This window comes from Sceloporus undulatus, chromosome 1, assembly GCF_019175285.1.
Source record: "Sceloporus undulatus isolate JIND9_A2432 ecotype Alabama chromosome 1, SceUnd_v1.1, whole genome shotgun sequence".
In the NCBI taxonomy this organism is placed as follows: domain Eukaryota; kingdom Metazoa; phylum Chordata; class Lepidosauria; order Squamata; family Phrynosomatidae; genus Sceloporus; species Sceloporus undulatus.
Window position 1 is genome coordinate 147,626,018 of NC_056522.1, and position 27,879 is coordinate 147,653,896.

At 39.8% G+C, this 27,879-nt stretch overlaps 2 protein-coding genes across 6 annotated transcripts in view; one reads left to right on the plus strand and one right to left on the minus strand.

The window, feature by feature from the left end:
• The window catches only part of SLC66A3 (solute carrier family 66 member 3), a 20,736-nt gene extending 2,132 nt beyond the window's left edge, over positions 1 to 18,604 (plus strand). The window contains exons 2-7 of the mRNA XM_042446305.1: positions 7,301 to 7,383; positions 7,463 to 7,532; positions 8,808 to 8,865; positions 12,418 to 12,538; positions 14,956 to 14,997; positions 17,079 to 18,604. Of these exons, the coding sequence (XP_042302239.1) occupies positions 7,301 to 7,383; positions 7,463 to 7,532; positions 8,808 to 8,865; positions 12,418 to 12,538; positions 14,956 to 14,997; positions 17,079 to 17,170 (466 nt within the window). The 3' untranslated portion in view covers positions 17,171 to 18,604. The remainder of the gene's footprint in view (positions 1 to 7,300; positions 7,384 to 7,462; positions 7,533 to 8,807; positions 8,866 to 12,417; positions 12,539 to 14,955; positions 14,998 to 17,078) is intronic.
• A 1,339-nt stretch (positions 18,605 to 19,943) lies between these two features.
• The window catches only part of ROCK2 (Rho associated coiled-coil containing protein kinase 2), a 99,375-nt gene continuing 91,439 nt past the window's right edge, over positions 19,944 to 27,879 (minus strand). For 2 of the 5 annotated variants that reach the window (XM_042448432.1, XM_042448473.1), the window contains 2 exons: positions 24,361 to 24,498; positions 19,944 to 22,303 (listed from right to left, as the gene is read on the minus strand). In XM_042448432.1, coding sequence (XP_042304366.1) covers positions 22,300 to 22,303; positions 24,361 to 24,498 — 142 coding nt within the window. In that variant the 3' untranslated portion in view covers positions 19,944 to 22,299. Of the gene's footprint in view, positions 22,304 to 24,360; positions 24,499 to 27,879 lie in introns of those variants that run through there. The other 3 variants (XM_042448444.1, XM_042448463.1, XM_042448454.1) reach the window with 2 other exon arrangements.

A 27,879-nucleotide genomic window follows, 5' to 3' on the forward strand; every position in this document is an offset into this window, starting at 1 on the left:
GGCTCTCTCATTTCTGACTTATGGCTACCCTACCATGGGGTTTTCTTGGCAGGTTTCTTCAGAGGAGGTTTTACCATGGCCTTTCCCTCAGGCTGAGAGAGTGTGACTTGTCCAAGGTCATCCAGTGCGTTTCCATGGCTGAGCTGGGAATCAAACCCTTGATCTCCAGAGTCACAGGTCCAAAACACACTGCAGTAATAATTAACAATTTGTTTTATTTATATACCACTATTCCAAAGATCATAGCGGTGCACAGCAAGTAAGCTAATTTGCCCCCAACAATCTGGGTACTCATTTTAGCGACCTCCTCGGAAGGATGCAAGCCTGAGTCGAGCTTGGGCCCTTTTGCTGGTCTTGAACTCGCGCAACCTTGTAGTTTCGAGTGAATGGCTGCAGTACAGGCATTTAACCACTGCGCCACCAATAATCCAGTTTGAGACTGCTTTAACTGCCCTGGCACAGTGCTAGGGAATCCTAGGAATTGTAGTTTATTGTGGCACCAGAGCTCTCTGACAGAGAAGGCTAAATGTCTCCCAAAGCTACAATTCCCAGAATTCTGTAGCACTGATCCAAGGATGTTAAAGTGGTCTCAAACTGAATTATTTCTGCAGTGTGTTTTGGACCACAGTCCAACACGCAAACCATCTTACAGGAGTCCTTTGCCATTTTGTTGTCAGGTGCCTTCAGGTCGTTTTTGACTTAGGGAGACCCTCAGGAATTTTCTTGGCAACATGTTTTCAGAGGAGGCCTTGCCATGGGCTTCCCTTGAGGAAGCTGAGAAAATGTGACTTGCCCAAGGGTCGCCCAGTTGGTGACCAGTTCTCCTCACCTCACTTGATAGATTGGCTGTCAACTGGTGGGATTGCCAGAAGAAAAATTGGAGAGGGCATTGGTAGTATTCAGAGCTATAGTCTTAGGTTTGCCATAAGTCTGAAATGTCTTGAAGGCACACAAACACAAAACCTTTTACTTTTAATGGCTGTAGAAGAGGAATTTTCAGTAGGTATTGCTTGTCATGTAACCAGGTTGCTGAAATCGCCTCTTCTACCCAGCCGTTAAAAATACAGGAGCCTTCTCCAGCTTTCACACTGGCAGCAGAATAACTTAACATGACATGCACAGGTTCCTGCCCAGCTACACCCAGAATTATTCAGCTTCAGCAAGATGGTGGCATCTTATGTGCCAAGGCTGGAAATCATGCGGCGCTGAAGTTGTTGAACTGCAAGTCTTAGCAGCCGTTGCAACTGATTAGGAAGGATGGGAGTTGTAGTCCAGCAACCTCTGGAAGACAGCACAATTCTCATTTCTACTATGTGGCATTCAGACCATGCTGAATGCTTCATTTTTTCCAGGGTGGGGTCCTGGCATTTAAGAAGGAAGAGAAGGGTGGAGTGTTGGCACTTGCTTTCAAAAGTGAGGCATGTGTTTCGAGGCTTTGGTTTGGCCAGGGCTTGGTTCCAAGCCCACTTCAAATTCTACTTAACATTTTTAAAAAATAGTGTCTTTGAGCACATGCAGACTGCATTTCCTTCTCGCAGACTTACTAAAGATACCCTCTTTATATTAAAGATAACAGATTGAATTTTCAGGGCAGGCACCATAGCAACTGATTGTTTGTGTGCTATTTTTTTTTCCAAAGGAATGCACCAGTTGCCAAATTTCTGCTTTAGGTGTATGGTCTTAAAGCTACTTGGCATAGCATATTGGTCTATTAATTGATTTGATTTATAGACTTCCCCTCTTCAGAAATAGCCCAGGACATAGTAAGCCTCAGTGTGGTGATTCATAACCCTTGTAATGTGGGTCATGATACCACGCAAAAGTAATAAACGGCTGAAGGCCTGGGTCAAGAGCAAAAGAGGATGAATGGTAAAATTTAACTTCAGCTCATTTGTTTATTTATGGTGTTCAAGGCAGCTAAGAGTCATAAAACATAAATTAAAAATAAAAGCTTGATTAAAACGTAATACGAGTACAAGTGAACTAAAAATGTTGCGCTTCAGGGCAGTTATGCTGAACGTTGCAAAGTGGTAACTAAGGGTGACATGTTGCTAGGCAAACACTAGATATTCCAGTAGGGTTGCCAGAGGACAACTGGGAAAGACTCCTCAACCTTTAATTGTTGTGTAGAAGGGGGGATTTAAGCAAGTTTTGCTTGTTTGTTATCTTGTTGTCTGTCAAGCACCACCTGCTCAAATTCTCTCTTCCATACAACCATTAAAGTTACCAGTGTGGTATAGTGGTTTGAGTGCTGGACTGTGACTCTGGAGACCAGGTTTGAATCCCTGCTCAGCCATGGAAACCCACTTGGGCAAGACATGCTCTCTCAGAAGAAGGCAAAGGCATCCCCACCCCAACAAATCTTGCTAAGAAAACCCCACGAAAGGGTCACCATAAGTCGAAAATGATTTCAAGGCACATAACAACAAAGCACTCTCCAGTTTTCAATCTGGCAACCCTATGTGCAGTGTTAATGATTGCTGAATTGCATCTTGCTCTGTATGAGGAGACCTCTGTAGCTGAAGTTATATATACCTCTGTTCAGCCATATTAGTTTTGAGAAAAGAGGCTGCTGCTTTATATACAGTCGGGCCTCCATATCCATGGATTCTTTATCCACGGATTCAACCATCCATGGCTTGAAAATATTTTTTAAAATATATAAATTCCAAAAAGCAAACCTGGATTTTGCCATTTTATATAGAGCACACCATTTTTCTATGTCATTGCATTTAATGGGGCTTAAGCATCCACCAATTTTGGTATCCACGGAGATCCAGGAACCCAAATCCCAGTGGATAACTGTATATGCAACAACTGACTTCAGGAGGCTTGACAAACAACAGTTCCTGGGATGGGGGAGAGATAGTTCTTAGTTGCAGGGTTTTTTAGATTGTTTACCATGTGACTGTCTTGCAGATAGGGAAGCTGGGAAATTTTGTGTGGTTTCCTTTTTTTTCTTGATACTCTGGCAAGACCTACATCTTTTTTATATCCAATTCAGGAAGGAACAGTTTACTGATAGTTCCTTGGTACGTGTGACTTGGCCATGGTGATACATGCCTTAGTTACTTCCAGATTGGATTATTTCAACTCATGCAAAGAGCCGCAGCCAGATTGCTAATGTGTGCTGGTTACAGGGAACACACATTGCCCTTACTACAATGACTGTGCTGGCTGCTTCTCTGTTTCCAGGCTAGTTTTGACCTATAGTGTCCTATACGGCTCAGGCACAGGTAATTTAAGGGACCGTATTATCCCATATGAGCCTGCTAGAACTTTTAAGATCTGCAGGGGAGGCACTTCTCTCTGAGCATAAAGAAAACAAAAATAATGGCCACAGAGGACCAAAAGATGTTCAACACAATGAGGGAATCAAAATAATAAAAGAGTTACTATACCTTGGAGGAAACATTGGTCAGAATGAAGACTGCAGTCAAATCAGAAGAACACTAGGAATGAGAAGGGCAGCTGTGAAAGAACTACCGTAGATAAGATCACAAAGAGTAAAGATATACAACTGAGCACTAAAGTTGAATCATCCAAGCCATTGTGTTCAGCATCACCATGTATGGATGCAAGAGCTGGACAGTGAAGAAAGGAGATAGAATGAAAATCAATTCGTTGGAGATGTGTTGCTGGAGAACAGTGCTGAGGAGATCCCCTGGACAGCCAAAAAGATGAACAGATGGGTCCTTGAACAGATCAAGCTTGAAATCTCCCTGGAAGCCAAAATGATGGAGATGATAGTACTTTAGCCACATTATGAGAAAGCTTAAAATATAATGCATTAGAAAAGACAATAATGTTAGGGAAGGTGGAGGGAAGTAAAAAGAGAGGAAGCTAGTTGGATAGACTCAATTAAGGAAGTCACAAGTATGAATTTAGAGAACCTAAGCAGAGCAGTGGAGGACAGGGGGCCCTTAACTATGTCCCATCCCTAAAGTCACCATGAGTCAGAGTCCGCTTGAGGACAGTTAACAACAAAAAACTTATTAATGTATTTAAAAAAAATAATAATTAGTTTTAATTCTGTTTTTATTTAATACTATTTTAATCTTAATTTTGTATATTTTCCCTGCATGGTTTTATTGTATAGTGGGCCCTTGCCTTACGTGGGGGATCGTTCCAGACCCCAACCCCCTTCGCGTAAGGGAAAATCCGCGTATGCTCGCGTTCCATAGGAAACAATGGGGCATGTGCATGCACTAGTGCACCCGGCTTCCACGTAAGCAGGAAGCCGCATTTAGTGCACCTGCGTATGGTGCAGGCACACTTTCTGTCTATTTTTTGTAAGCCACTTTGAGTCCCAGTCTGGCAGAAAGATGGGGTATAAATAGTGATAGATAGATAATCAAGATACTGTGATCTCAGGGGTGTACAGACCAGCATCTTTGGCCAGCTTGGGGGCAGAGTGGGGCTGTGGTGTCTGCATGGCACATGCTCCGACTCAACCCGCAGGCAGGTATGACACCACATGCTGCACCACACAGCGAGTGAAATCACATCACTCCTCTGGCACTAGATGATGTAGTGCCAAAGGAGTGCAGAAAAGCCACGACACCAGCGACTATGATGCCCATTCTGAAGCGCAGAAAGGAGCCGCTCAATCTGGCACTGCAGGCAGGGATATCTGTACAACTTCTTAGGTTTCTCCTCACAAGTGGCTAAATATTGAAGTTACATTTCACACATTCTGGTCCTATTTGCATGTCACATTAAGCCTTGGGGGGGGGGGCGGGGCGCTTGACCAATAATTCACAAACCACTAAACAAACCAGAGTTAGTTTTTCCCATTTGGGGTATGTTTTTCTCCCATCTCTTACTGGCTTCTTTTTAAAGACAGTTGTTGTATGCCTTCATTTCATTTCCAATTTATGGTGACACTAAGGCTACCCTATCACAGGATTTTATTGACAATATTTGTTCATTGTGGAGTTTGCCTTTGCCTTCCTCTGAAGCTGAGAATGTATGACATGCCCAAAGTCATCTAGTAGGTTTCCATGGCTAAACGGGATTTTGAACCCTGGTCTCCAGTTGTAGTCCAGCTCTGAAACCACTACAGCAGGCTGGCTCCCTTTGAAAGCAGACCATTGGGAAAACAAGTAGTGGTTCTCACATTGCATATTTATAACAACCCATGGTTTAAACCAAATGTAAACAATGACTTTAATTGTGATTTGTGGCTGACGACAGTTAATTTGCTGGGAAGAGTTTGATCTCAATAAGCCAGAATGGGAAAAAAAACCCTATTAATTGGTCTATATATATTTTAAAAAATCTATTTTGTACCAAATAAGTTTTGGTGTACTTAAAAACAAAGTACACTAAAAACCTATTTGATGCTAAAGGTTTTTTTAGTTAAGTTAAGCCACCTTTGATCCTGTGTTAGAAGAAAGGTGAACTATAAATAAATATAAATAAACTCAGCCTGTCTCCCTTTCCCTTCCCACAGCTTGTAGGTAGACTATAGCATATTTAATGTGTATCCCACATTGCATTGCCATCCCTGTCCCCAATCCTTGTGTGACTTTCCTGCCTCTGACATCTACAAGATGAATGAGTCAAAGCCCTCACTCTCTGGCTTTTAATGGGAATTGAAGCCCAGTGGTGACCAGAGTTCCAATTTGTATGGACAGCTTTTTGTGCCAGGCTTTTTACCTTGGTGGAACACTTGAAATAATTTTCAGATCTCAGGAAATCCATAAAATTATTATATCTAAAGCTAAAAAAAGATGTTTGCTTCTTCCCAATCACAATCTCTTGCGGAACTCCCTAGTGACTGCCCTAGGGCTCCAGGAAATGCTGGTTGAGCAATCCTGGCCTAGGCTTTTCTGCATGTCTTTGCATATACATGGATGTGAAGGGTAGGAAGGTTCTGGTAAACGGTAGGCAAGACCAGCAGTGCAAGCCTGTTTCTCTGTAATCAAAACACATATTGCATGAAACAGGATGATGTTGCAGCAGTCCAAGTTTCCACAGCAGATGCTTCAGAAATGATTAATCTTCTGCAAAGTTTAATGCCTTCAACAGAAACATTGGCCTGTTACAGACAGCCAAAATAAAGCTGCTTTGAGTCACTTTGGAGGTATGCTGTTTAAATGATACATGCATCCTAAGAGTCCAGAAGCCGCACCAAAGTCATGTTCCAGTCCTAAGGACTGGCATGCAACTTTGGTGCAGCTTCCAGACTCTTAGGATGCATGCATCATTGAAACACCATACCTCCAAAGTGACTCAAAGCAGCTTTATTTTGGCTGTCTGTATAGGGCCCTAATTTGTTTGTTGATGTTAACCATGAGCACTAAAATGGAAAGAAATTCTTCTGATGGAACAGCTGTGCTCAAGAACAATCAGTCAGCCTTCTTCAGCTTCACTTCCAGTGTTTCCTTAATTACAGTGAATAGTAATAGCATTTACGTTTCTATACCACTTATGAATAAACTCAGCACTCTCTAAGCGGTTTACACTCTGTAAGCCAATTGCCCTCAACAAACTGGGTACTCATTTTACTGACCTATGAAAGGATGAAAGGCTGAGTCAACCTTGGAGCCCTGGGGGTTGAACTCGCAACCTTGTGGCTGCAGTAGTGACATTTAACCACTGCACCACAAGGGCTCCTTTAATTTTTAAAATTAAAGGTAAAATTTCATTCTACAGAAGGTGGACGAAGCAACAAGGGGTCAGCTATTTTCTAATTGATGATTTGGTTAATGGGGTGGAAATAGTGGGATCCTTAGTTGGGAGTGACCATGTTGTCCTGGAGTTTGTTATACAGTGGAAAGGAGAGGCCAAGCATAGTTAGACATGCATTCTAGACTTTAGGAGAGCTGGTTTCAGTATACTTAGAGAAATACTGGGGGGTGATCCTGTGGTCAAGAATAATAAAAGAGAAGAGATTCATGATGGATGGGAGTTTCTTACAAGAGAAATACTGTAAGCACAGTTTTAAACATTTCCAATGAGGAGGAAAAATGGATGGTATTTAAAGAATCTAGGAAGGATGTCTAAAAAACCTTCAGCTGAGCTAAGACTTAAAAGGACATGTAAAAGAAATGGAAAAGCCGGGAAATCACCAAAGAGTAATTCAAACAACTAGCCAGCTTGTGTAGGGAGAAAGTCAGAAAAGATAAAGCGGAGAACAAGGTCATGTTTGCTAAAGAGGTTAAAAACAATAAAAAGGCCTTTTGTCTTGTTTTGTTTTGTCATGTCCATAACAAACGGAAGATTTGGAATAGAGTTCATGTTTCTCATTTAAGTGTGCTTAAGACAGTGGCTGAAGTTACATATTTCCTTTCAGCTTCCTTGTATGCTTGCGGTACATGAGCTACTACAATTATCCTCTGCCAACATACATAGAATATCCCATCATCATTGTGCAAGGTAATACATTGCATCCCCTTTCATTATTTCCTTGCCCTTTTTGTTTCTGTCACGTAATTATTTTATTTGTTTGTTTCAGATGTCATTCTTTTGCTTTTTGTTCTGCATTACACGGGCAACCTGAAGCATGCTTTGCCTTACACAGCCATGTATCCTTCAAATATCAATGTCTACATTTCCATTTTTTTACAGCTGTTCCGTATTTTGCTTTCTATCTTCTGGAGTTAAGTGACATATTCCACTGGTGCACTTTTCTAATTGGATTTTGCAACTTTTCTGGATCGTGTCCCAATACTTCCTATTGGATTAAGATGTACTCACAACTGAGGAGGTTAAAGGCAGGCAGATGAACTCTGTCTGAATAAGGTCCAAAACACACTATAGAAAAAATCCAGTTTGATAATGCTTTAACTGCCCTGGCTCAATTAGGGACATCTAGGAACTGTAGTTCTGTGAGACATTTAGTCTTTTCTATCAGAGAGCTCTGGTGCCACTACAATTCCCAGAATTCCCTAGCACTGAGCCAGGATAGTTAAAGTGGTCTCAAACTGGATTATTCTGTAATGTGTTTTGGACCTAAGGGTCCAGAGCAGATGAGTGGGAAGAAGCGGCTTGAGTCCTATCTTGGCTGCAAGTGGGTCAGGACTGGCCAACCGCACAGCCCACTCCCAAAGTGGACCATGACTGCAGGACCCAACTGTCTGATCTTGGAAGCTAAGCAGGATCAATCCTGGTTAGTACTTGAATGGGAGACTGCCAACAAATACCAGGTGCTATAGGCTATATTTCAGAGGAAGGAAGCAGCAAAACCTCTGAGGATTCCTTGCCTAAGAAAATCCTGTAAAATTCATGGGGTTACTATAAATTGACAGGTAACACATAAAGCAGTAGGACCTAGAGATTTCTAGGGAGGACACTCTACTAGGCATTTGTAACTCCTCCAGCACAATTCTATGGCCAATATCTGGCAGATGTTGACCACAGAGTTGCACTGGAGGACCTAGAGATTCCTAGAGAGGTGTTCTCTTGGGTAAAAACATAGTGTTTTTGTTATTTGCAGTTTTCCCACATTCATGGGGGTCCTGTGCCCCTAACCCCAGTGAATGTGGAGGGCCAAGTGTATATTGCTGCCTGCTGAAGATTTCTAAAGTCATTTAGTCAGGCTTTTGATCTGATTATCTAAATCTTTGTATTGCTTCCTTGCATTCCTTAAAATGTGTTTGGTCCGTAGGGATTGGATTGGCTGCTTTTTTTTTTGTTCTTATAGTTTAATAATTTCTTTAATCGTTCATAGCAGCCTGATTTTAGACTGAGAAAGGTGATATATAAATAAGATTCAGGTATAAAAACCAGATAAAGTCATCAAATTGCTAACTGTTCATCTAATGGCCAACATGGTTGTACAACTTAACCCACATGAACAGATTTGTGTCAGGATGGTACATAATAGCTCTACAGAAATGGATATTGGATCTGACTATGGTAAGTAATTGAAACAATCTGCCTTTGTGCATAATTGTCATTTCGTGATTCAGTTTTTGGAGAGAAGCTCCCATCCAGTGTGTGTTACGGGAAATGTACGGATACCAAGAGCCCACTGTACAACTGTCCTGGTTTGGTGTAAAAGACCAGGACAGGCTGTTAACCTGACGTAGGGATATGATCCCTTTCTTAGCAAAGTCTGGTGATTTGGTAAGATAGACAGTGCCTATGGTATCTGTTATCTATCATTCTGTTTTTAAAAATTTCTTGCCTTTTGTGTTTTGTTTTAATTCTGTTTTGGTTTTAATTCTGTATTTTTGTATTGTATTGAACAAGAAAAGGTGGGGTGTGCATTTAATTAATAAGTAAATATTGTAAAATTTTATTTATTTATTTATTTATGCTAAATTAACTGTTCTCCTTAAGGTTGCAGTGTAGTAATGCCTAAAAACCCAGTGAATTGTGTTAACAGTGCAGCCTTAGGAAGTGTGAAATAAAACCAGACAAATGTGTGCCCCCTCCAAATGTTATTGGACATTTGTAGCTGGCATGGCCTATGGTAAGGTATGCTGGGAGTTGCAGTCCTAAGAACATCTGGAGACCTATGTGTTTCTCATCCCATGGTAAAAATGATATATATGTGCCTGCTTAATGAAGATATTGAATTGCCTTTTAGTCACAGTTGGGTAACCCTAATCAGATCTGGGATTAGTGGGCAGGACTTTGGTAGAAACATAGAATCATAGAGTTGGAAGAGACCACAAGGGCCATGCATTCCCTTCTGCCATGCAGGAACTTTCAATCAAAGCATCCCCAACAGATGGCCATCCAGCCTCTGCTTAAAGACCTCGAAGGAAGGAGACTCCACTACACTTTGAGGAAAGAGTGTGTTCCACTGTCGAACAGCCCTTACTGTCAGGAAGTCCCTCCTAATGTTGAGGTGGAATCTCTTTTCCTGGAGCTTGCATCCATTGTTCAGGGAGGAAAATCAGAGTAACATCTGGCTATCTCTCTGTAGCCAGACATCTGCTGAGGTCCATTGGGGTCCTTCAGAGGTTTTAGTGGATGGTGTAATCATTTTGCATCTGGCTAAGGGGCATAACCTTTCCAAATGGCTGCCCCCCACTGGGTCCCTTCAGCCACGGAGTGGAGTCTGCAGCAGCTGTATGTTAAGTTGCAGGATTGGGTCACTGCAGAAGGAGAAATCAAATACTGAATTCCACAATTACCTGAACATGGCACAAGTAGGCATAAGATGGACATGCATGCATAAGTCACACTCTGTCAGCCTCAAAGAATGGCAATGGCAACCCCCCCTCCCCAAAGACAGTTGCCAAAAACTCCTATGATAGTACTGCCAGAAGTGAAAAATGAATTGGAGGCAACAACAACAAACAACAAATGAAACTAACAGGTTGTCAGCGATTGTTGGTGGTTATAAAGTAGTGTAATACAGGCTATCAGGGCAATATATAGGTCCCCTCAGTAACTACTCTTTCACCACTGGCTGACTGTGGTCAGAAGTCAGATCCATGTGTATATCCTAGTATGGATAGGAGAAAATTATTGTGTATGTGTATGTGGTGGGCAAGGAGAAAGTCTGCTTTTCTGTGGCACAGGCAGTATTCTGGTTGGATTGATCTCATGGACCCAACAGATTTTTGTAATACATATTACTCCTGACGTCACGTTACGTTCTTCCTTTTAGAGCAAGAGGGATGAAGGAAGCTCCGTCTCCCTATGATAAGCAAATGTTGGTCAGTCCATATGTTTTATTGCATATCTTGCATACGTGAGTCATGGGTGACATTTCACTACCAGTTGGCTTGCATCAACATTTCCAAGTTTGACAAGCAACTGCATCTATATTGATATTACTTATACAGTTAATTTGACTTGCATGGTTTGGACAAGACAGACCCCTTTTCTGGTACTTTCTGTCTGAATTCAAAGATATAGCCTTGTTAGCAGTTGTAGAGAGATCTTGTAGCACCTTTGAGACTATCTGAAGTGCTACTTGCAAGGGTGCTGAAATGTTCTCGGCCTGACACGCTTCCCAAAATCTGAGTGTAGTTTTGTTACTGTAGCCTGAAAGAATGTTTCTTTGTATTGTAAATTTCCAGTTTGTAGGATTGTTGCTCTAATTTCTGATCTTTTCTAGGTCATTGATAGAACCATATCAACAAAAAGTATGGAATGTTCAAATGCTGAACTCTGGGCCATCACAAAGGTCTTGTAAGAGAACTCCAAAGGAAATCCATGAGTGCGTGATGCAAACACTGAGTGACAAGTGCTTGTCATAGTCATGAAGAAGTGATGTGCCAATGTTCAGCATGGAGATTTGGAGACTGGAGATGCAGCAAGGTCTGGGATCCCTAAAACAGTGTCAGCTCCAGAAATTGTTGAGTGTGTTCATGCCTGGATTTGGGCAGATCAGCAAATCTCAACTAAAACAATTGCTCAAACACTAGAGATTATCACAGGAATGCATTGGGTATATCATTCATGAGCAGTTGATTATGCAGAAGCTGTCAGCCAAGCAGATGCCAAAATCTCTGAGTGCTGATCAGAAATGAAATTGAGCAGATAACTCCAAGTTGATTTTGTAGCATTTTGAGCAAACTAGTGATTTATTTATTTATTGGAAGTCTCATCACTATTGCTGAAACATGGTCACATTACTATGATCCAGAGACCAGACTTTCATTACAGTGACTGCAATTGGGTTCTCTATGGCCAAAAAATTCAAGACGCAAAGGTCAGCAGGCAACAGTTTTTTGGGGGGGATAAAGAAGCTGTTTTGATGATTGATTATCTTCAGAAGGGCCAAGCAGTTAATGCAGAATACTACTCTAACTTACTGTGCTGATTAAAGAAGGCACTGAAGGAAAAACAGTGAGGAAAGCTGTGAAGAGATGTTTTCTTTTTACAAGACAATGCACCTGTTCACAGGTCAGGCAAGATGATGCCTATTTTGAAGAATTGAGGTCTCAGTGCATAGATCATTCACCCTACTCACCAAATCTTGCACCATCTGACTATTTCCTGTTTGGATGAAAGGAAGGACATTTTGAGATGGCAGCAGAAACAGAGCAGTATTTCAGTGACCAAACGTGTTAAAGAAATTTGAGAAACAATGTGCCAGTTGCATCAATCTTTGTGGTAAATATATGGAATAGCATGTACTGTAACTTTCATGGTTGTAGGTTATTCCCTCCTTGGTCAGGCCAAGAACATTTTAGCACCCCCTCATAAAAATATGTTTGCCTTCTTGAATAAACTCATCCTGTCCTGTTCTGAGTCATAGCAGTTGCCCATTACGTCCAGGGCCACCTATCCTCAGTGACAGTAGCTCTTCAGGTCTCAAGAAAACACTTATCTTAGCCCCTGGTACTGAAAACCCTTTTCATTGGAAATTCCAGGAATCCAGCTTGGTATCTTGCATCTGATGTGCAAAGTATGTGTTCTCCCTTTCTCCATGCATTCATGTATATTCATATTTGTCTGTTCTTTGCTTTGACAACTGCACTGTTTTCTCTTGCATCTCTACAGAACCTGAGCACTCTGATCAGTGCAGCAAGTAAACTGATGCAGCTTCGATGCCTTTGGCAGACCAAAGATTCTGGACAAGTGAGTGCTGCGACTTTGAGTTTAGCCATCTACACCTGTACAAGTAAGCAACCTCTCAAGTGCCTTCTTTCTCTTATACACCCATCTTCAGCACAAAGAAAAAAGTTAACTTGATAACCTGATCTTCCTACATTTTATCAGACTACAAAACAGAATTGTACCTGAGATGGACAAAATAGTATTTTGCTCTGCAGTATTCAAAACTTACCTTTTATGAAACAGCTGCTTTTGGGTGCTTCTTGTTGCATGGCCTGTAAGACCCTGCTCATTAAAAGGAGCATCCCCTTTTGAAATCCAACAGTTTGGGACCATATAGCTATACAAGCTGCTTGTCGTGAAATCATAGTTCAGATAACTATCCTAACCCACCATCACACAGCAGCAGCAACAATGGTAGTAGCAGCTGTTGTTGTTGAGATCTTATCCATGTACACAGTATGTTATGTGTAATGGTATAAGTCTCTGTCCCAAGGAACTTACAGTGTAAAATAGATACTGTACAGGAAAAAAACAGAAATAGGAGGTGGGAAGTTAAGCCATGGGTAATCAATAGAATAATATGTAATTGTTTCAGTTACATGTAGTATGTTTTAATTGAATTATGGGATATTGTCTGGGAAGATGACCCAAAAGCTTCCCCAAAACAGGTAAACCTAGAAGAGAAACCTAAAGGAAATCAAAGAGGAGGATGCATGGGAGTCATTCTGGGGACAGTTCAGGAATAATAAGAAAAAGATGGTACTGTATATACTCATGTATAAGTCTAGATATTTTGGCCAAAAAATTGACCCCAAAAACCTAGGTCGACTTATTCATGGGTCAATGTAAATACTATACTTTAACTCTTATTAAGAATGGAATCATCTTATTATGAAAGGCAAGAGGGCAATCTGTCCTGGAAGTACTGACCTCCCTCTACTCTCTCTTCCATCCAGCCTTGTAAGCCAAAACAGTTATGCCTGCCATAATTGTGTAGGTTCTTTGGCATTGTTTTCCTTTGCTTCATCATTTAGATGCTTTTTTGTGTGTCCCTAAGTTTTACCCTCGACTTATCCAAGAGTCATATCAAAATCCATAATTTTGCCCTTAAAACGTGACCTTGACTTATACTTGAGGTCAACTTATAGTTGAGTATATACAGTATACTGAAAATCTTAAAACATTTTCTCCTCAAGCTATGCAGAGTTTTAAATAATAACAGACACCACTGACAGGGTGACAGTCTAATAAACTGTTCCAATAGGGAAAAGAGCTGAAAGGGAAGGGGAAAGCAGGCATATAAAAGTAACCATTCCCAAAGGTACAAGTGTGCAGTATGAGCTTCTCAGCACAGCATACAAACAAGTGATACCTGAGAGATGCCAGTTCCAAAATGCTTTCAGGAGACATCAAAAGGATTTAGAATCCTTTTAGATCCTTTCCATCACTGTTCCTTTTCAGTATATTTTTGGTTGTAGCTATTCTGATCTTGGGCCAATTTCGTTCAGACCCAATCCAGACCTCAAAATTCAAATTGAGATTTCATTGACTTGTAATGGAAGACAAAAAAACCTGCAACTATTCCCCGCCCCCAATGCAAAACAGTTTTTTCATAGAAACATGATTCCCTTAAGGGAGGAGAACAACCCTGCCAAATTGCAAACAGCTGTAGGTTTTGTGCCAGATCACTTGGAAGTTTGATTTGAAAAAGTACAGTTTTTTAAAACCTATATATGGCCCAGTGCTCAGTTACATGTGTTCAGTCTGCTTTTGTCCAGATACATACAGACCCACTAATACTGTGGCACCTTTGTGATACCCTTAAAGTAGTGGTTCTGAAATGGTGGGGTGAGACCTGGAGGGGGGGGGCACGAGAGTTGCTCAAGGGGGGCATGAGACTTGGGAGTCCCTGGTCCCTCCTCCTCCTCCTCCCAAACCTTTTCTGTCTTGGAAGGGAAGAGAAAGCAAAGGAGGGTGCTTGGAGCCTCTGCCTGAGAAGAAGTTAACATATGAATATACATGAATGTGTGACTGAAAATATGCACACTAAACAAAATATTTTTATTCATATACTACGTCAAGTGTGTGGGGATGTGATATAAAGGGGGCCACAAGGGTAAACAATTTGAGAACCACTGCCCTAAAGCATTCCCAAGAATTGGAGCTGAGGACTTCCATCAAAGAGCCAGTTAAAAAGAATAGTAGTTAAATATTGGGTTAAATCCTAGATGGAAAGGGATTGTAGTGGGCACTGAAAAGACCTACAGCAGCTGTTGTTGGACAGAGCATCGGGCAGCTAAATCTGTTAAAGCAGGTGCTTCTCAAGGATACCAAACAGGTAGGGCAGCAAGTGGGTGAATAGTTTAAGGAGGGGGCAGACTCGGGAAATTTGAAGTATCAGAGGGTTCAGCCAGAATATGTGCTTGATCGCTTTTCATCTGAATCTTTAAAGTATGCTAATCCAGTCTCTCTCAATTGCAGCAAGAATATATACAACTTTAATGACAACAAATGATGCCACAGGTAAAACTGTTATTACCCAGAGATTTTGTGTCCACACATGTATGTGTATGCATTTGAAATAAGAACTTGAAATTCTTACAAAGTTGGCTGAATACTCCAATACTTTTTTGTGAATGCCAGTGCTGTACATTTTATGCTGCCATATAATTAAAGAAAAGAAACAGGACATGGGGTGGGTAATGCAAAGCCCATTAGCTGCATGTGGCCTCAGAACCCCAATCTTGCAGCCTCCAAACTCCCTAGTGACACCTCTGCCCCATGTTTGCTAATTTTGGTACAGTTTGTCACCCCTAAAATGGTTAAAATGACCAAGAATCATATGTAATATCCTAGTGCAGAAGTTTGGGTCACCCTTTCAAAATTCCCAGAACTCCAAAGCAAAGCAAAACAGAGGAAAGCAACCAGAAAAAAAACTGCACTTGAAAACAATGCATTGTCACTTCCAGCACACCTTAATGTGCCAGTGAGATGGAGATGGGTGTCATGGGGGTAGAAACTGGCTCTTGCTTCACCCTTGTAGAAGGGGAAAGACAGTGATTAGACAGAGTTTATGGGAGTATAAAAGACATGTGCTTTTCTCTTTAAAGATCTCTTCATTATCTATTATAGGAAGGAAACTTAAATAGAAGATGGGGGAAATGTACTGTAATCCCCCTTCAGCCATTTAAGCCTACACACAATGAGGAGAAAGCAGGGATGTGGTCCCTGGCCCAGCCCTCTCCCAGTTCAACTGCTCTCCATTCTTTGGAGGATGAAGACCTACAGTGGTTGTAGGATTTGAATTGCATGGGAAAGTTTTCCTTTTTACAGCAAGTCCTCATTGCACACCTTTGCCCTTCTCTGGCATTGCTAGCGACAAGGAACCAATGGAAGTGAGCCGATCAGTAGTTGGGTCCCCATTGCTCCCTCACTCAGTGCTAACAGTGTGAAGATTTGAAAGCCCAAATGCTGCTAGTGTTCCTCCAGTCACCTTTTCTCATCAGCTCCCTATGGCCTCCCTGTTCAGACAAGCAATGCCTTGTTTCCCAGAATTGATATAACACTTTAATTCAGTGTAAACAGTGATAGCAGTTTGGAAAGCAGGGGTGTGTATGTGTGTGTGAGATTTTGCAAAAGAGTACTATAGGCTGTAATTTTAAAAAGAAAATACTAGTGAGAGAGTTCTTCAGCTGTTCTGGATAAATTTTTGGCACTGGTGTGGGAAACAGTATAGCTGTTTTAGGAATTTGACATCAAATATGAATAATAAACATTTAAGTGATCTGAGCAGTCATTTTATGATTGCTAATGAATACTGACTAGCAAGCTGGATGAGAATGCATATTCCAATCCACACCCTTTAGATGGGTTTTGTAGTTGTATGTTCAGAGTCCAGGAGTGATAATCACAATATCCTCATCTCACCCTCAAACTAATGTGTATTACCTGATTGTCAAACCTGCTTCTCTGTGTGGAATTTGTCTTGCTTCACGGGCAAAGGATTTATCAGGTACATTGTTGTTGTTGTTGTTTGCCTTCAAGTTATTTCCAACTTATGATAACCCCTATCATGGGGTTTTCTTGACAAGATTTGTTCAGAGGAGGTTTGTCCTTACCTTGCCTTAAGGCTTAGAGCGTGTGACATGCCCAAGGCCACCCAGTGGTTTTCGTGGCTGAGCTGGGAATCAAACCCTAGTCTCCATAGTCATAGTCCAGCACTCAAACCACTGCGCCACACTGGCTCTCTCAGGTACATTATACTGTAAGCTTATATTATAAACCTGTATATGTCTAAGCACAGAGAGACAGTATAGCCTAATGGCTAAACCTTTGGGAGACCAGGGTTTGAATCCCCACGCAGTCCTGGAAACTCTTTGGGTGACCTTGACCAAACCACGCTCTCACTGGCTCAGAGGAAAGCAATGGCAAATGTCCTCTGAATAAATATTGCCAATAAAACCCTGATAGGGTCACCATAAGGCAGAGTTGATTTGAAGGCACATAGGAACAAATCTCTAAGCATACATTTAAGTTTGAACAGACTGTAGACAATAAAACTGAACAGGAAAACAAATTTAACAAAACACTTTCTCTCTCCCAAGTTCTTGTCCGTTTTATAGTCGTGTTGGCTCTGAACATTTGGATCCTTGCAACTGTACTGTCCTACAGGAAGGCAGCTAAGAAGGTTGACTAAGATCAGAGATTCTTCAGCCTCTTTTAACTAACGAGGACCAAAAGAAAGACTGGAACCAATCCATTTAGGACCAAAGTCTCATCATGCCAGATGTATATCAACATTCCATGCGAAGGGAAGCTTCTGATATTTTTGGAATAAAGATGTCAGTATAAATTTATTAGCACAGTTCCAAAGTTTGTTGAGATGCATACCGTGGTGAACATTATAAGAAACGTTGATGAATGGATAGTATTTTAGGACTGTACTACTTAAGAGTATGTTTTTGTTTACAACTCTACTGAAATATGTCTGAGCATCCTTTCTAGAACACCACTTCTCAATGTTTCCATCAAATAACTTGCTGAAGCTGTCAGCATATTTCTCAAGACTGTCATATTCATAGCTGTTACTGTTTACCATGAAAACACTGTGGTCTGAAGACGATGATGAGGCTACAGCATCTTTAATAAGTATTTTGGATGATTTTCCCATTCCATCCCATCTGGGAAATCTATACCACAATTATAAATCAACTCATAACAATCTGATACTGTATATAAAAAGTAAACTCCTGGACTTACGTGATGTTACATGGGGAGTTAAATGCAAGTATCCATCTAAGAAGTCATGATTACATTATTATACTTGATTGATAAATTGCTCCTCTGACTGGAAAGTTAATTGTGTTCAAGTCCTACTTGCTACAAAAAAAAGGCTTAAACTATGTTTACCTTTCTCTGGATTGGCCCATTAATCTGTTTTAGATGCATTTTTCCAATACCAGCTGGTTCTTCACATCTTTTTTTGTTAGTGCCTGTAAAAGAGACAAAATGCATGCAGAACAAAGGCTCTTTCAGAACAGCCTCAGCTTTGAGAATCAGTTTCTTTTGAAACATGAATGTAAAAGCATAGGCTTTATTCTTACAATAAGGGTGGTATGAAAATCCCTCTACCTTAAACATAAGACCTGTTATGAATTTCTTCGTCTGTTACTCTAAACTGTGTGTAGATTGTGTACTGCAAATGCTGATCACACTGGCTTTGCCAGAGGGCCACTTCTTCAGTCAAAATGGCACTATGTATAGCACAACAAAAAAATCTATGTAGCTATTAAGTTGGATGGATGGATGCAAATTGAAGAAAATCACCCAGGTGTCAGCAATTTGATGATGACAACATAGGAGTTTAACTTTTTAAAGACTGCAATAGTAGTTCTGGTGTGTAACTGGCATTTAATGTTGAATAACTTCTCAGAAATGAAGAATGGTAGTGTTTCCAACTGTGTGAATAAAACCAGCAACTGTTTCTTACTCCACTGCGGCAACGAAGGGACAAAAATGTTTCTCAGCTGACTCTGTACAATCCATTTACAACATTTCTGAGCAAACTATGAAACTTGGTATGGATGAAACACCTCACTGTGCAAATAAAATGTTTGTTTTTTTTAAATTATATGCCATGTCTGTTAAAGTTTTGATTCTATAGGCCACAATGTTACTTTCATGGTGTAGCAGTTGTGACTTTTCTACAAGGTTTTTTTTTAATTAGATTGACAACAGATAGGTATCCTTGCCAAGACTGGCTGGTGTATTTGAGTGATTTTTCATACTTGATGAAAACCAGTGTCATGTAGGGATTATATTTGTATTAGAGCACCAAATTCAAAGATTGAAATTTACTTCAGTTCTAGTTGAGCAAGCTATACTTCTCCAGCCTAACTTATCTCATAGGATTGATGGGACAATTAACTTGGAAATTCATTTTTATATCGTCTATTCTAAACTCTTAAGAGGGTTAGGGAACTGGTGCCTCCCCCATCCCCAAGTAATAATAACAACTTTATTACAGCCATTTGGCCATCCCCAAATGTGTTTTGGATAACCCCCAAAATTCTGGGCCACTGAGCATGCATACTACCTTAATCCAATATCTGAAGATCATTAGGTTGTCTACTCCAGCTTTAGAAAAGTTGAGATGAAAATTAAACAATCTGTAGATGTAATTTTAATGCAGGGGTTACGAGACCTGAAAAATATTTCAAGGGTTCTGCTAGCGCAAAAAAGGTTGAGAAAGGCTGCATTAGAGGGTATCTACACATAAGTAAGCTAGGTGCAAAATGCTGGCAACGAACATCCCATGCAAATAAGACTAATCTCTATGTGAATGCTTGTTAAAAACTTCAGTCTATAGTGGGATTTATTCCAAATCAAGCTGTACCCGATTGAAGTCTAATGCATCCATTTTTAACTTGATGGCTCAGCTTTATGGTCCACTTCTTGCCTTTTTCATGCTGATCAGACCTGAGAGGTCACCCTTCATTCTCTTTGTGTATTGTTATTTTTCTAACAGATTCAAACACAGATGGGAATCAGCCCTCCGGCTGTAGTTAAACTGCAAGTCCCAGCATTCCTTGTCAATGGTGTGGAATGCTGGGAGTTGTAATGCAACAACTGGAGGGCCACATAATCTCCCACCCCTGGATGAAGTTCATGCAATATCAGTATTTCACATGTTAATGATCTTTAATAGTTTTACTGAGTATGAATTTATAGCCTTCTCTAGAGAGGAGGTGCAGTAATGCTTACAATAATAATCTGCAAACAAAGATCAACATCTGGCGCTTCATGACTCAAAATATCTCATGTAAAACACTACTAGGTAATATTCCAAGAATTAAAAATACACATTTCTTCATAATATGAGAGCTACCTTTTAAAATTCTGAATGCTAAAATGACCGTTCTGTTTCATTTGCATACTTTTAAAAATAATCAACTTGCCAACGTCAAAAATTATTTTATCTTACTGAAATAGTTTATTTAAAAATATATATATATTTCTTCCAATCCAGATCTTCCCACAAATTACAATTATATAAAATATGTATGCCTTCAGTGAAAGGAAACATTTTTTTTATTGTATACATGTTTAAACAATAAGCTTTGTATGCCAAATATGCATTTCTTAAAATATGCTGGATTCTTGCTGTGATAAATACTCTTTTGCTTCATCATGGGCTTTCAAGATAACTGAAATTAGGTACATTTGAATTTTTTTTTAAAGGTATGGGTCACATAACCTTTTTGAGACCAAGTGTATATAAATAATTATAATTGAATACATAGTGGATAAATCACAGTGTATTGATGGGAGCGGTGCATATAAGCTCTGGTCCGCTGGTAACATCTGTCACACATGACCTGCTGCAGTGAATTCTGATTCATTTCAAAGGGGTTTAATAAGAGGAAATCCCAGTGTAAAGTAAGATCAACTTTAACTTCTCCACAAGCTTTCTGGAAATTGCACAGGAGTCCTGTTTGGTGAACTACTATATGAGATACTAGGAACTGCAAGTCCAAAGTTCACAGTTGTGATGTCAAACAATTCCTGGTCCGCCTTCCAAACCTTGTTCCTATTACTAAAGAAAACACCCTAGTGAAATGTCTCATGCTCTTCACTAAAATGCTAGATTTGTTTTCCATTAGCACACCGTCACGCAACATATATCTATATATGCAAATATATGTATACATAGGGAGAAAAAAAAGAGACCAAGGAGGAGGGTACAATAATTTTTTTTTCTTTTTTACTGCCATCATGTTTAACATTATAGCATATTGTAGTTGTATAAAACATGCATTTTTCTGGGATAAATTATGGACATGGCATGAATGAACTCACATAAATTATATTTTATACAAAATTAGAAATAAAAAATAATCAAATTAAGTGCCTCCAAGGCCTTTTCCTCCTATCTGTTCTCACACACAACTGAAATTCTCTTCCTATTCTTAAAGCCATGTGCCAAGAGAACAGGATTCAAAAAGTTTAAAATACATCTATAGTATGTCCCATTCATTAAGGGTTTGTAACAGTCCTTCAATATTGTGCGATGAAAATGTAAAAATAGTTATAGGTTTGTTTTTCCTTCTTCAGAAATAAAAAACACAGAGGATAGTATGCAAAAAAAAAAAAGGCAGAATGAAGTTTCATAGCACTTAGTAAGGGTAATATAAGTCAACAACTAATATTGAAGTTTGTACAAAGGGCTGGATGGAAAATTATGTCTATGCATGAAAGCTATATATTAGGTTCTAATACTACTAGTTCGTTGTTTCTGAAACCAATACTCAGCTGACCCTCCCTCCCCTTCCAAACCCATTAGATATACATTCAGAACAAACTGACATTGATATAAACTATTATATGTAAACATAGTGCACTATATTGTTCTGCCACAAAGCATAATTGCATTCTAAGAGCTGGTAAACTGCATCCACTTTCTCTCTCTTAAATATCTAGAATGGGCATAGACTTTAAGGGAGCAAAATTAATTTAAGGCATTCAAAACTGGTAAAACAGGACTGCCCATTAAGTAGTAACTGAAGTGAGTATATACTTGGAGCATCTCATTATAGTTTGCTGCTGAGCACAGACATGCAGCTATACAGGTAAGAATGATATAAACTTCAACAGTATGGCTTTATACAAGTGCATAGTTGCAACTGCAGTTCATGGTATATGAATAATATGTATAAAAATAAAGTGGAAAGTTTTTTTTTTAAAACCCTCTTGCAGCATTACAGTACAATATACATATTTACACACCAAAACACATTCACACACAGTATAATGGTCACTTTTTTAAGATGCAGTCTTCATCAGTGTGACAGACCCCCTTCCCTCCCGCCACCCTAAACCCCAAATCCCATCCTCTTTCTTCTGGCAAATTTGCTGGTGTAATTTCTCTTTTTAAAAAATAATAATAAAAAACCCAAAAAAACCCCCAGATCAGGGATAGATTCTTCATGTCTTTGCTTCCTTTCGTGAAATGTAGTGTGAGTCATTCCAAGGTAGATTTTGTGGGAGAGTTTAAGCATATCCTTGCACTATCACCCACCAATCCTAATTTTGATCAGCCAGCCAGCCAGATTACATTATGAAAACACACACAGGAATTATTAGTAAGCTGTATTGCAGCAAAAAAACACACACCTCCCTGTAAACTTCTGATATATATATTTATATATAACTGTCTTTCAGGAACATATATATATATTTTTCATAAAATTTTGGGATATGATGTTTCAGTCTTATTTCAACAGGAAGAAAATTGCCATCAACAGTATCTGCATTCACAGAAGGCAGTTAGCTGGGGGGGAAAAGAAAGAAAAACATTTGGTCAGTAAATGCAATCAAATTTATTTCAAAGCAACAGAATTCTTTCTGATGAAATTAGTTCCACTTGCAGGCCCTAAAACAAACGCCAAGCCAGAAGCAGCATGAGGAAATTACTCCATCTTCCACCCAACATGGAAGAGGCTAGAAAAGCAGAGGGATCTTTTACCTGCTTTGCACACCTACTTGAAATATTTCAAAGTCCCCTCCTTCTGACTTTAAACAAATGGTAATCCATTTACTTCTATTTAGGCCCCAAGCAGATGGGCAAGATAACATGGGCCAAGCCCCCGCCACTGCACCATGGACCCACTAATGCCTGGCACCCTGCATCTGCCGCCGCAGATAGTGTCTTTACAAAAGACCCCTGTTGCAGCTCATAAGGGTAGAAACAGGGTGCCTGACTACACCCACATGGTCAGGTGTCCCATTTGACATCACAGGCCATAACGTGTATTTTTAGTGAAGATGCAACATCAGAGGCAAGTATGGAATATGCTGGCTGTTGCCGCAGAGCAGCACTGTTTGACCCACACTAAGGCCCCTTTGAGTCATGATCAGTCCAATTGCTGGCTTAGCATCTGGATAGGCCAATCCAGGCTAATGGCTTGTATCATCTGTACAGGACAACACAAGGCCAGGGGGAGCATGGACCTTTTGACACGTGCATACAGGCCCTTAGTTTAATGGATACCAAGCAGAATGTTTCCCTCTCTTTCTCCTATTTCAGAAAGTCTGTGTTTAAAAACTCGGACTTCTGCATCTCTTGGTCCTTCTGCAGTTAGGAAGAAGGCTCCTGTTTCGTTCTATTCCGTCTTTTTCTTCTGAACAGATTAGTGCAGAGCCACCCACTTTGTCATTACAAGGAAATATACAATAACTGTTGCAACTGAGATTAAGCTGTCCTGTAAGCTTTCACTGTGTACGCCCACGTTCCATGGGATGAGACTATTCCCTTTCTAAAGGGGAATATAGTGGGAGGAGATGACACCCCCATTAAGATCTTACTGGGAAAGAATACATATTCCATCTCTTTCTGTCGCTGCAAGCTGAACACAACTGATGAGGAAGTGAAGAAGAATCTCTCTCTTTCTCTTTCACATTTAATCATTTTCATATTCATACCTGTAAAGTGTGACTTGTTCTATTTGGAGAATCAGAAAACATGGTCCTCTTCTGAGGCAGTGGCTAATCTTAAAGATGGGGTGTAAGAGAAGGGGGAAGACTGGAACTCTCCATCCTCCCCCCCTCCACTCTAAAGTGATAAAAAGGCCTAGCGACGCAGTGGTTAAATGCCTGTACTGCAGCCACTTACTCACAAACTGCAAGGTTGCGAGTTCAATACCTGCCAAGGGCTCAAACTTGACTCAGCCTGGCATCCTTCTGAGGTTGCTAAAATGTGTACCCAGCTTGCTGGGGGCAATTAGCTTACACTTTGTAAACTTTAGGGAGTGCTTAAGTACAGTGATATGCAGTACACAAATGTACTTGCTACCTGCTATAGTCATACATCTAGTGAAATGAAAACAGTTGCTAACATTTGTAATTCAATGTCTTTGTAATGCAGCTTACATCACACATGAATTGTTAGAAAAATGAAAAGGCACACCAATGCAAGGAAAGCCAAGGCATACATAGATGTTGCAGAACTACCTGCAAAAACACCATGTGCAAGTCACTACCAAAAATGAAAAGTTGCACAACAATTCAAAACATATATGTTGGTGCCCAGACCTGAGCCTGAGTAGCATAAAGAATGGAATAAATATATAATTTGATTTGATTAAAAATAGATGCACAGAAAATTAACAATACACGACAAACTGGTAGACAAGGATTTTTAGAATTGTAATTTCAAGATACTTCAGGAGTCGGGTAACATGCATCATCATATGGTTTTGGATATTGCTTTAACTCATGAAGTTAACTTCAAGGGAATTTTAAATTCACACTTTTCATCTAATGAGAAAAATCCAAGCAGCATGCTTCATTTTAAGAAAGCCAATCCATTCTCCTCTAGATACCATTTACCTCTTCAGAACAAACACGTTATCATCATCGCTATCATCAAGATCGTTATCGTTCCCAGCATCATCAATATTAAAATCAATATCAAAATCAATATCATCAAATGACCAATCCCAGTCTCTACATGCCATATCAATCAATCTGTAAAATGAGGTTTTAAAGTTTGTGAGCCACAGTCCACTTAAAATGCTTCGTAATATGACAATTATAGCAACACACATTTTTGTCCTCATGCATCATTATTTTGACACGTTGGCTGTGGCCAAGAATCCATAGTGTATAGATCCTATGATTTCCTATCCCTGGCTATTACAATAAAAAAAAAACCCAAAACAGTAAAAAAGCATTCCAATGTATTGATGGAAAGCTTCCTACCATACAGATAAGAGACTTTAGAGTCAGTAGATGTGATGCTGAGCTTCTTCTTCCCTGCTCCTTAGCTCCACACACACAGTGTGTTAGAAGCTTCTCAAGTCTGAAATTGAGGGTGGTGTGGTGGGGAAAACTAGTATATTCCCTGGAAGTTCAAGGGGTTGAGCTAGAAAATAGTAACTCAGCTATCTGCCTGCAGACAAAGATCTAACAGTATTGTTCTGTCCAACTCCCACCTATAAACAATAGTTTCAGTTCAAATAAGGACAGGTTGAATACCTGTAGTTGTAGTGCTTTGAGTGGTGAACTTACAGAGACCACAAAGAAAAAACTTATCTTTCCTGTGTGTCTTGGAAAAATAGTTTAAATGTTGAAGCTCATACAAAATTATTTGTACGTGAGTCTCCCTTTGTAAAACAAAATCTAATAATTTAGCAAAAAATATGGCCGCCAGTTAACACTCAATAAATATGAAATGAAACAAATACATTTCTGTACAATAAATATTATTATAATAATTTTGAAGAACAATACAGACAGGCTCAGATACGATTTAGTGCTAAATGATCACTTAGTAGTCTATGAGTGAGCCTCAAGTTCTCTTTCCCCTCCAACATCATTCCTCCCTCAGTCTTCTGGCATACATATAATGCAGCAACTCTAATGGCTTTTGCTTGTTCAGTAACATGAGACGGAGTACCCCCTCCCAAAGTTCTCTGTATGAACCAGACAACAGGCAGCAGTATTCAAATTATGCGGGTTGCAGACCAGGCAGAGACTACGAAGTACAGGCTGTACAGTGCAACTTGTACTTCCTCCATAGTTCAGGAAGTTAAGAGACCTTCCCTAAATTTTCTGCAATGCACTGAGAGTTTAGGAGAGGGCCTTTCAGTGAGTGCACTGTTGACATCCTAGGACTGGCTTCATCAACGCCATCCCTCCTGATGAGATGGGACCCAAAAAATAACATCATATACATCTCAACATAGGTCACTCAGAAGAAATGTTTCAAATAGAGAAGGCAGTTCTTCAGAAACCTCAACTGTATAAGTCAAGGCTTTTTGTACTACAGGCTAATATTCCCTTATCCAAAATGCTTGGGACCAGAAATGTCTTGGATTTTGTTTTGGTTTTTTTGGATTTTGGAATACTTAATGAGATATCCGTAAGATGGCACCCGAGTCTAAACATGAAATTCATTTATGTTTTGTATACACATCCTACACATTGCCTGAAGATATTTTTATACACAATATTTTAAAATAATTTTGGGAATGAAATAAAGTTTATGTACCCCGGACCAACAGAAAAGTAAAGGTGTCACTATCTCAGTCACCCATGAAGTTAATTTGGGATTTTGGAATATTTCGGAATTCTGGATAAGTGATACTCAACCTGTGCAAGCTTCCTGAAATGAATGACCTGTTAAATCAATCAAAGAGCCAATTTTTCATGGATCCAAAACTTATCTGAAAGGTTAAACTATACATGTGAGTAAGGCACTTCAATGATGGTGGACATCTCCTTCTTTGGAGGGTTGAAATAAGTTGAATTACTTTCTTTTGGAGTTGTGTATTTCCGCAAGGCAGGAGGCGGATCTATATGACTGTTGCAATCCCTACTGACTGCAATGAATACTTGTAAAATTAATTTACTTATTCCTAAACACCTTTTAAAAACAAGTACTTATTAGTAAAATATTAGGAAATCTTTGTACTCTTCCCCAGATCTAAAGACCTCATCCACTCAAGTTCTATCACTGGCTGTAGGGTTTTTTTCCCGTTTGTTTTTTTCTTACTACTTGCTGAGCGCCTATATCAGTTATCATTTTAAGTGTTCAGCGATTGTGTTTGAGTATACACATTTTTGTTTAATTGTTTTTAGAATCTTTTTTCATTTTCCACACTACCTCTGAGTACAGTCAGCCCTTGGTATACGACAGGGATCCGTTACGGAACACACACCCCTGCAGATACCAAAATCCGCCAATGCTTAAGTTGCATTGTCCTCAATGGTGGCACATGCACATGGCTGCACCACTATTAAGAACAGCCTCTGTTGTTCTGTGGAGGCACATGCACACAGTCATGCCACCACTGGGGACAACGGAACTTAATGGCAACGCATGCGCCACCAACAGTAACAGTCCCTAATGATGGTATGGCCATGTACACAGGCTACCACTGGGGAGAATGTGGGCTTGCCCCCTTGGATGCTTGAATTGGCAGATGGCAAGTCTGACGATACGAGGGCCGACTATACTTCACTTGTGGATAGAAAAGTAAGATCTGTAATAAGTAAAAACATTCTGCAGGCAAAACATTGATGGCTTGATTCAATAAAGATTATGGGTCAGGATAAAGAACCAAGTGGTCACAGTTTAGTGTGTGTGTGTGTGTGTGTGTGTGCATGTGTGCACCTTCAAGTCATCTGTCAATTAGGAATCTCATAGGGTTTTCTTAGGCAAGGAATCCTCACAGATGGTTTTGGCCAGTTCCTTCTGCTGAAATATAGCCTACAGCACTTGGTATTTCATGGACAGTCTCCCATCCAAGTATTAAGCAGGGCTAAGTACTTAGCATTCCAGATCAAATGGGGTCCGGTGCCTTTAGAGTATTTAGGCCATGGCTACAATTAAATACATAGCATGAATGTTGTGTGCTCCACTGCTCTCAACGAAATTTAGAAGTGCAACTAACTTTCTCTAATTGGATTAGACTCTGTCTTGTACATTTTTTTTAAAAAAAATTCAATACACTTTCAATATTTTACTCATACATCTGCTGTTATTTTCTATGCAACAAATGCCAAACAGAAAAAAGCACGAAATGCACAGAAATGACCTTTCATGCCATTTGGGTCATACTCAGAACTGATTTGTCATTAAATGACAATATTGCTTTTGTTCTTCAGTTAAAAAAACATCCGTAATGTTGGTTAACAGCACTGTAAGACAGTGCAATATCAATATATTTAAATCTTTAAAAAGTGTATATTTTTAATATCAATTTATTATCTACACTCCCAGGTAATGAGCTAATTATTATACCACTATCATTCAACAAGTATTGTCATTTAGGCCTCATCGCCATGTTCTCATGGTTAATTCTCACAGTTAACGTGCTTCAGTCACAGGTCCCTATTACTTAC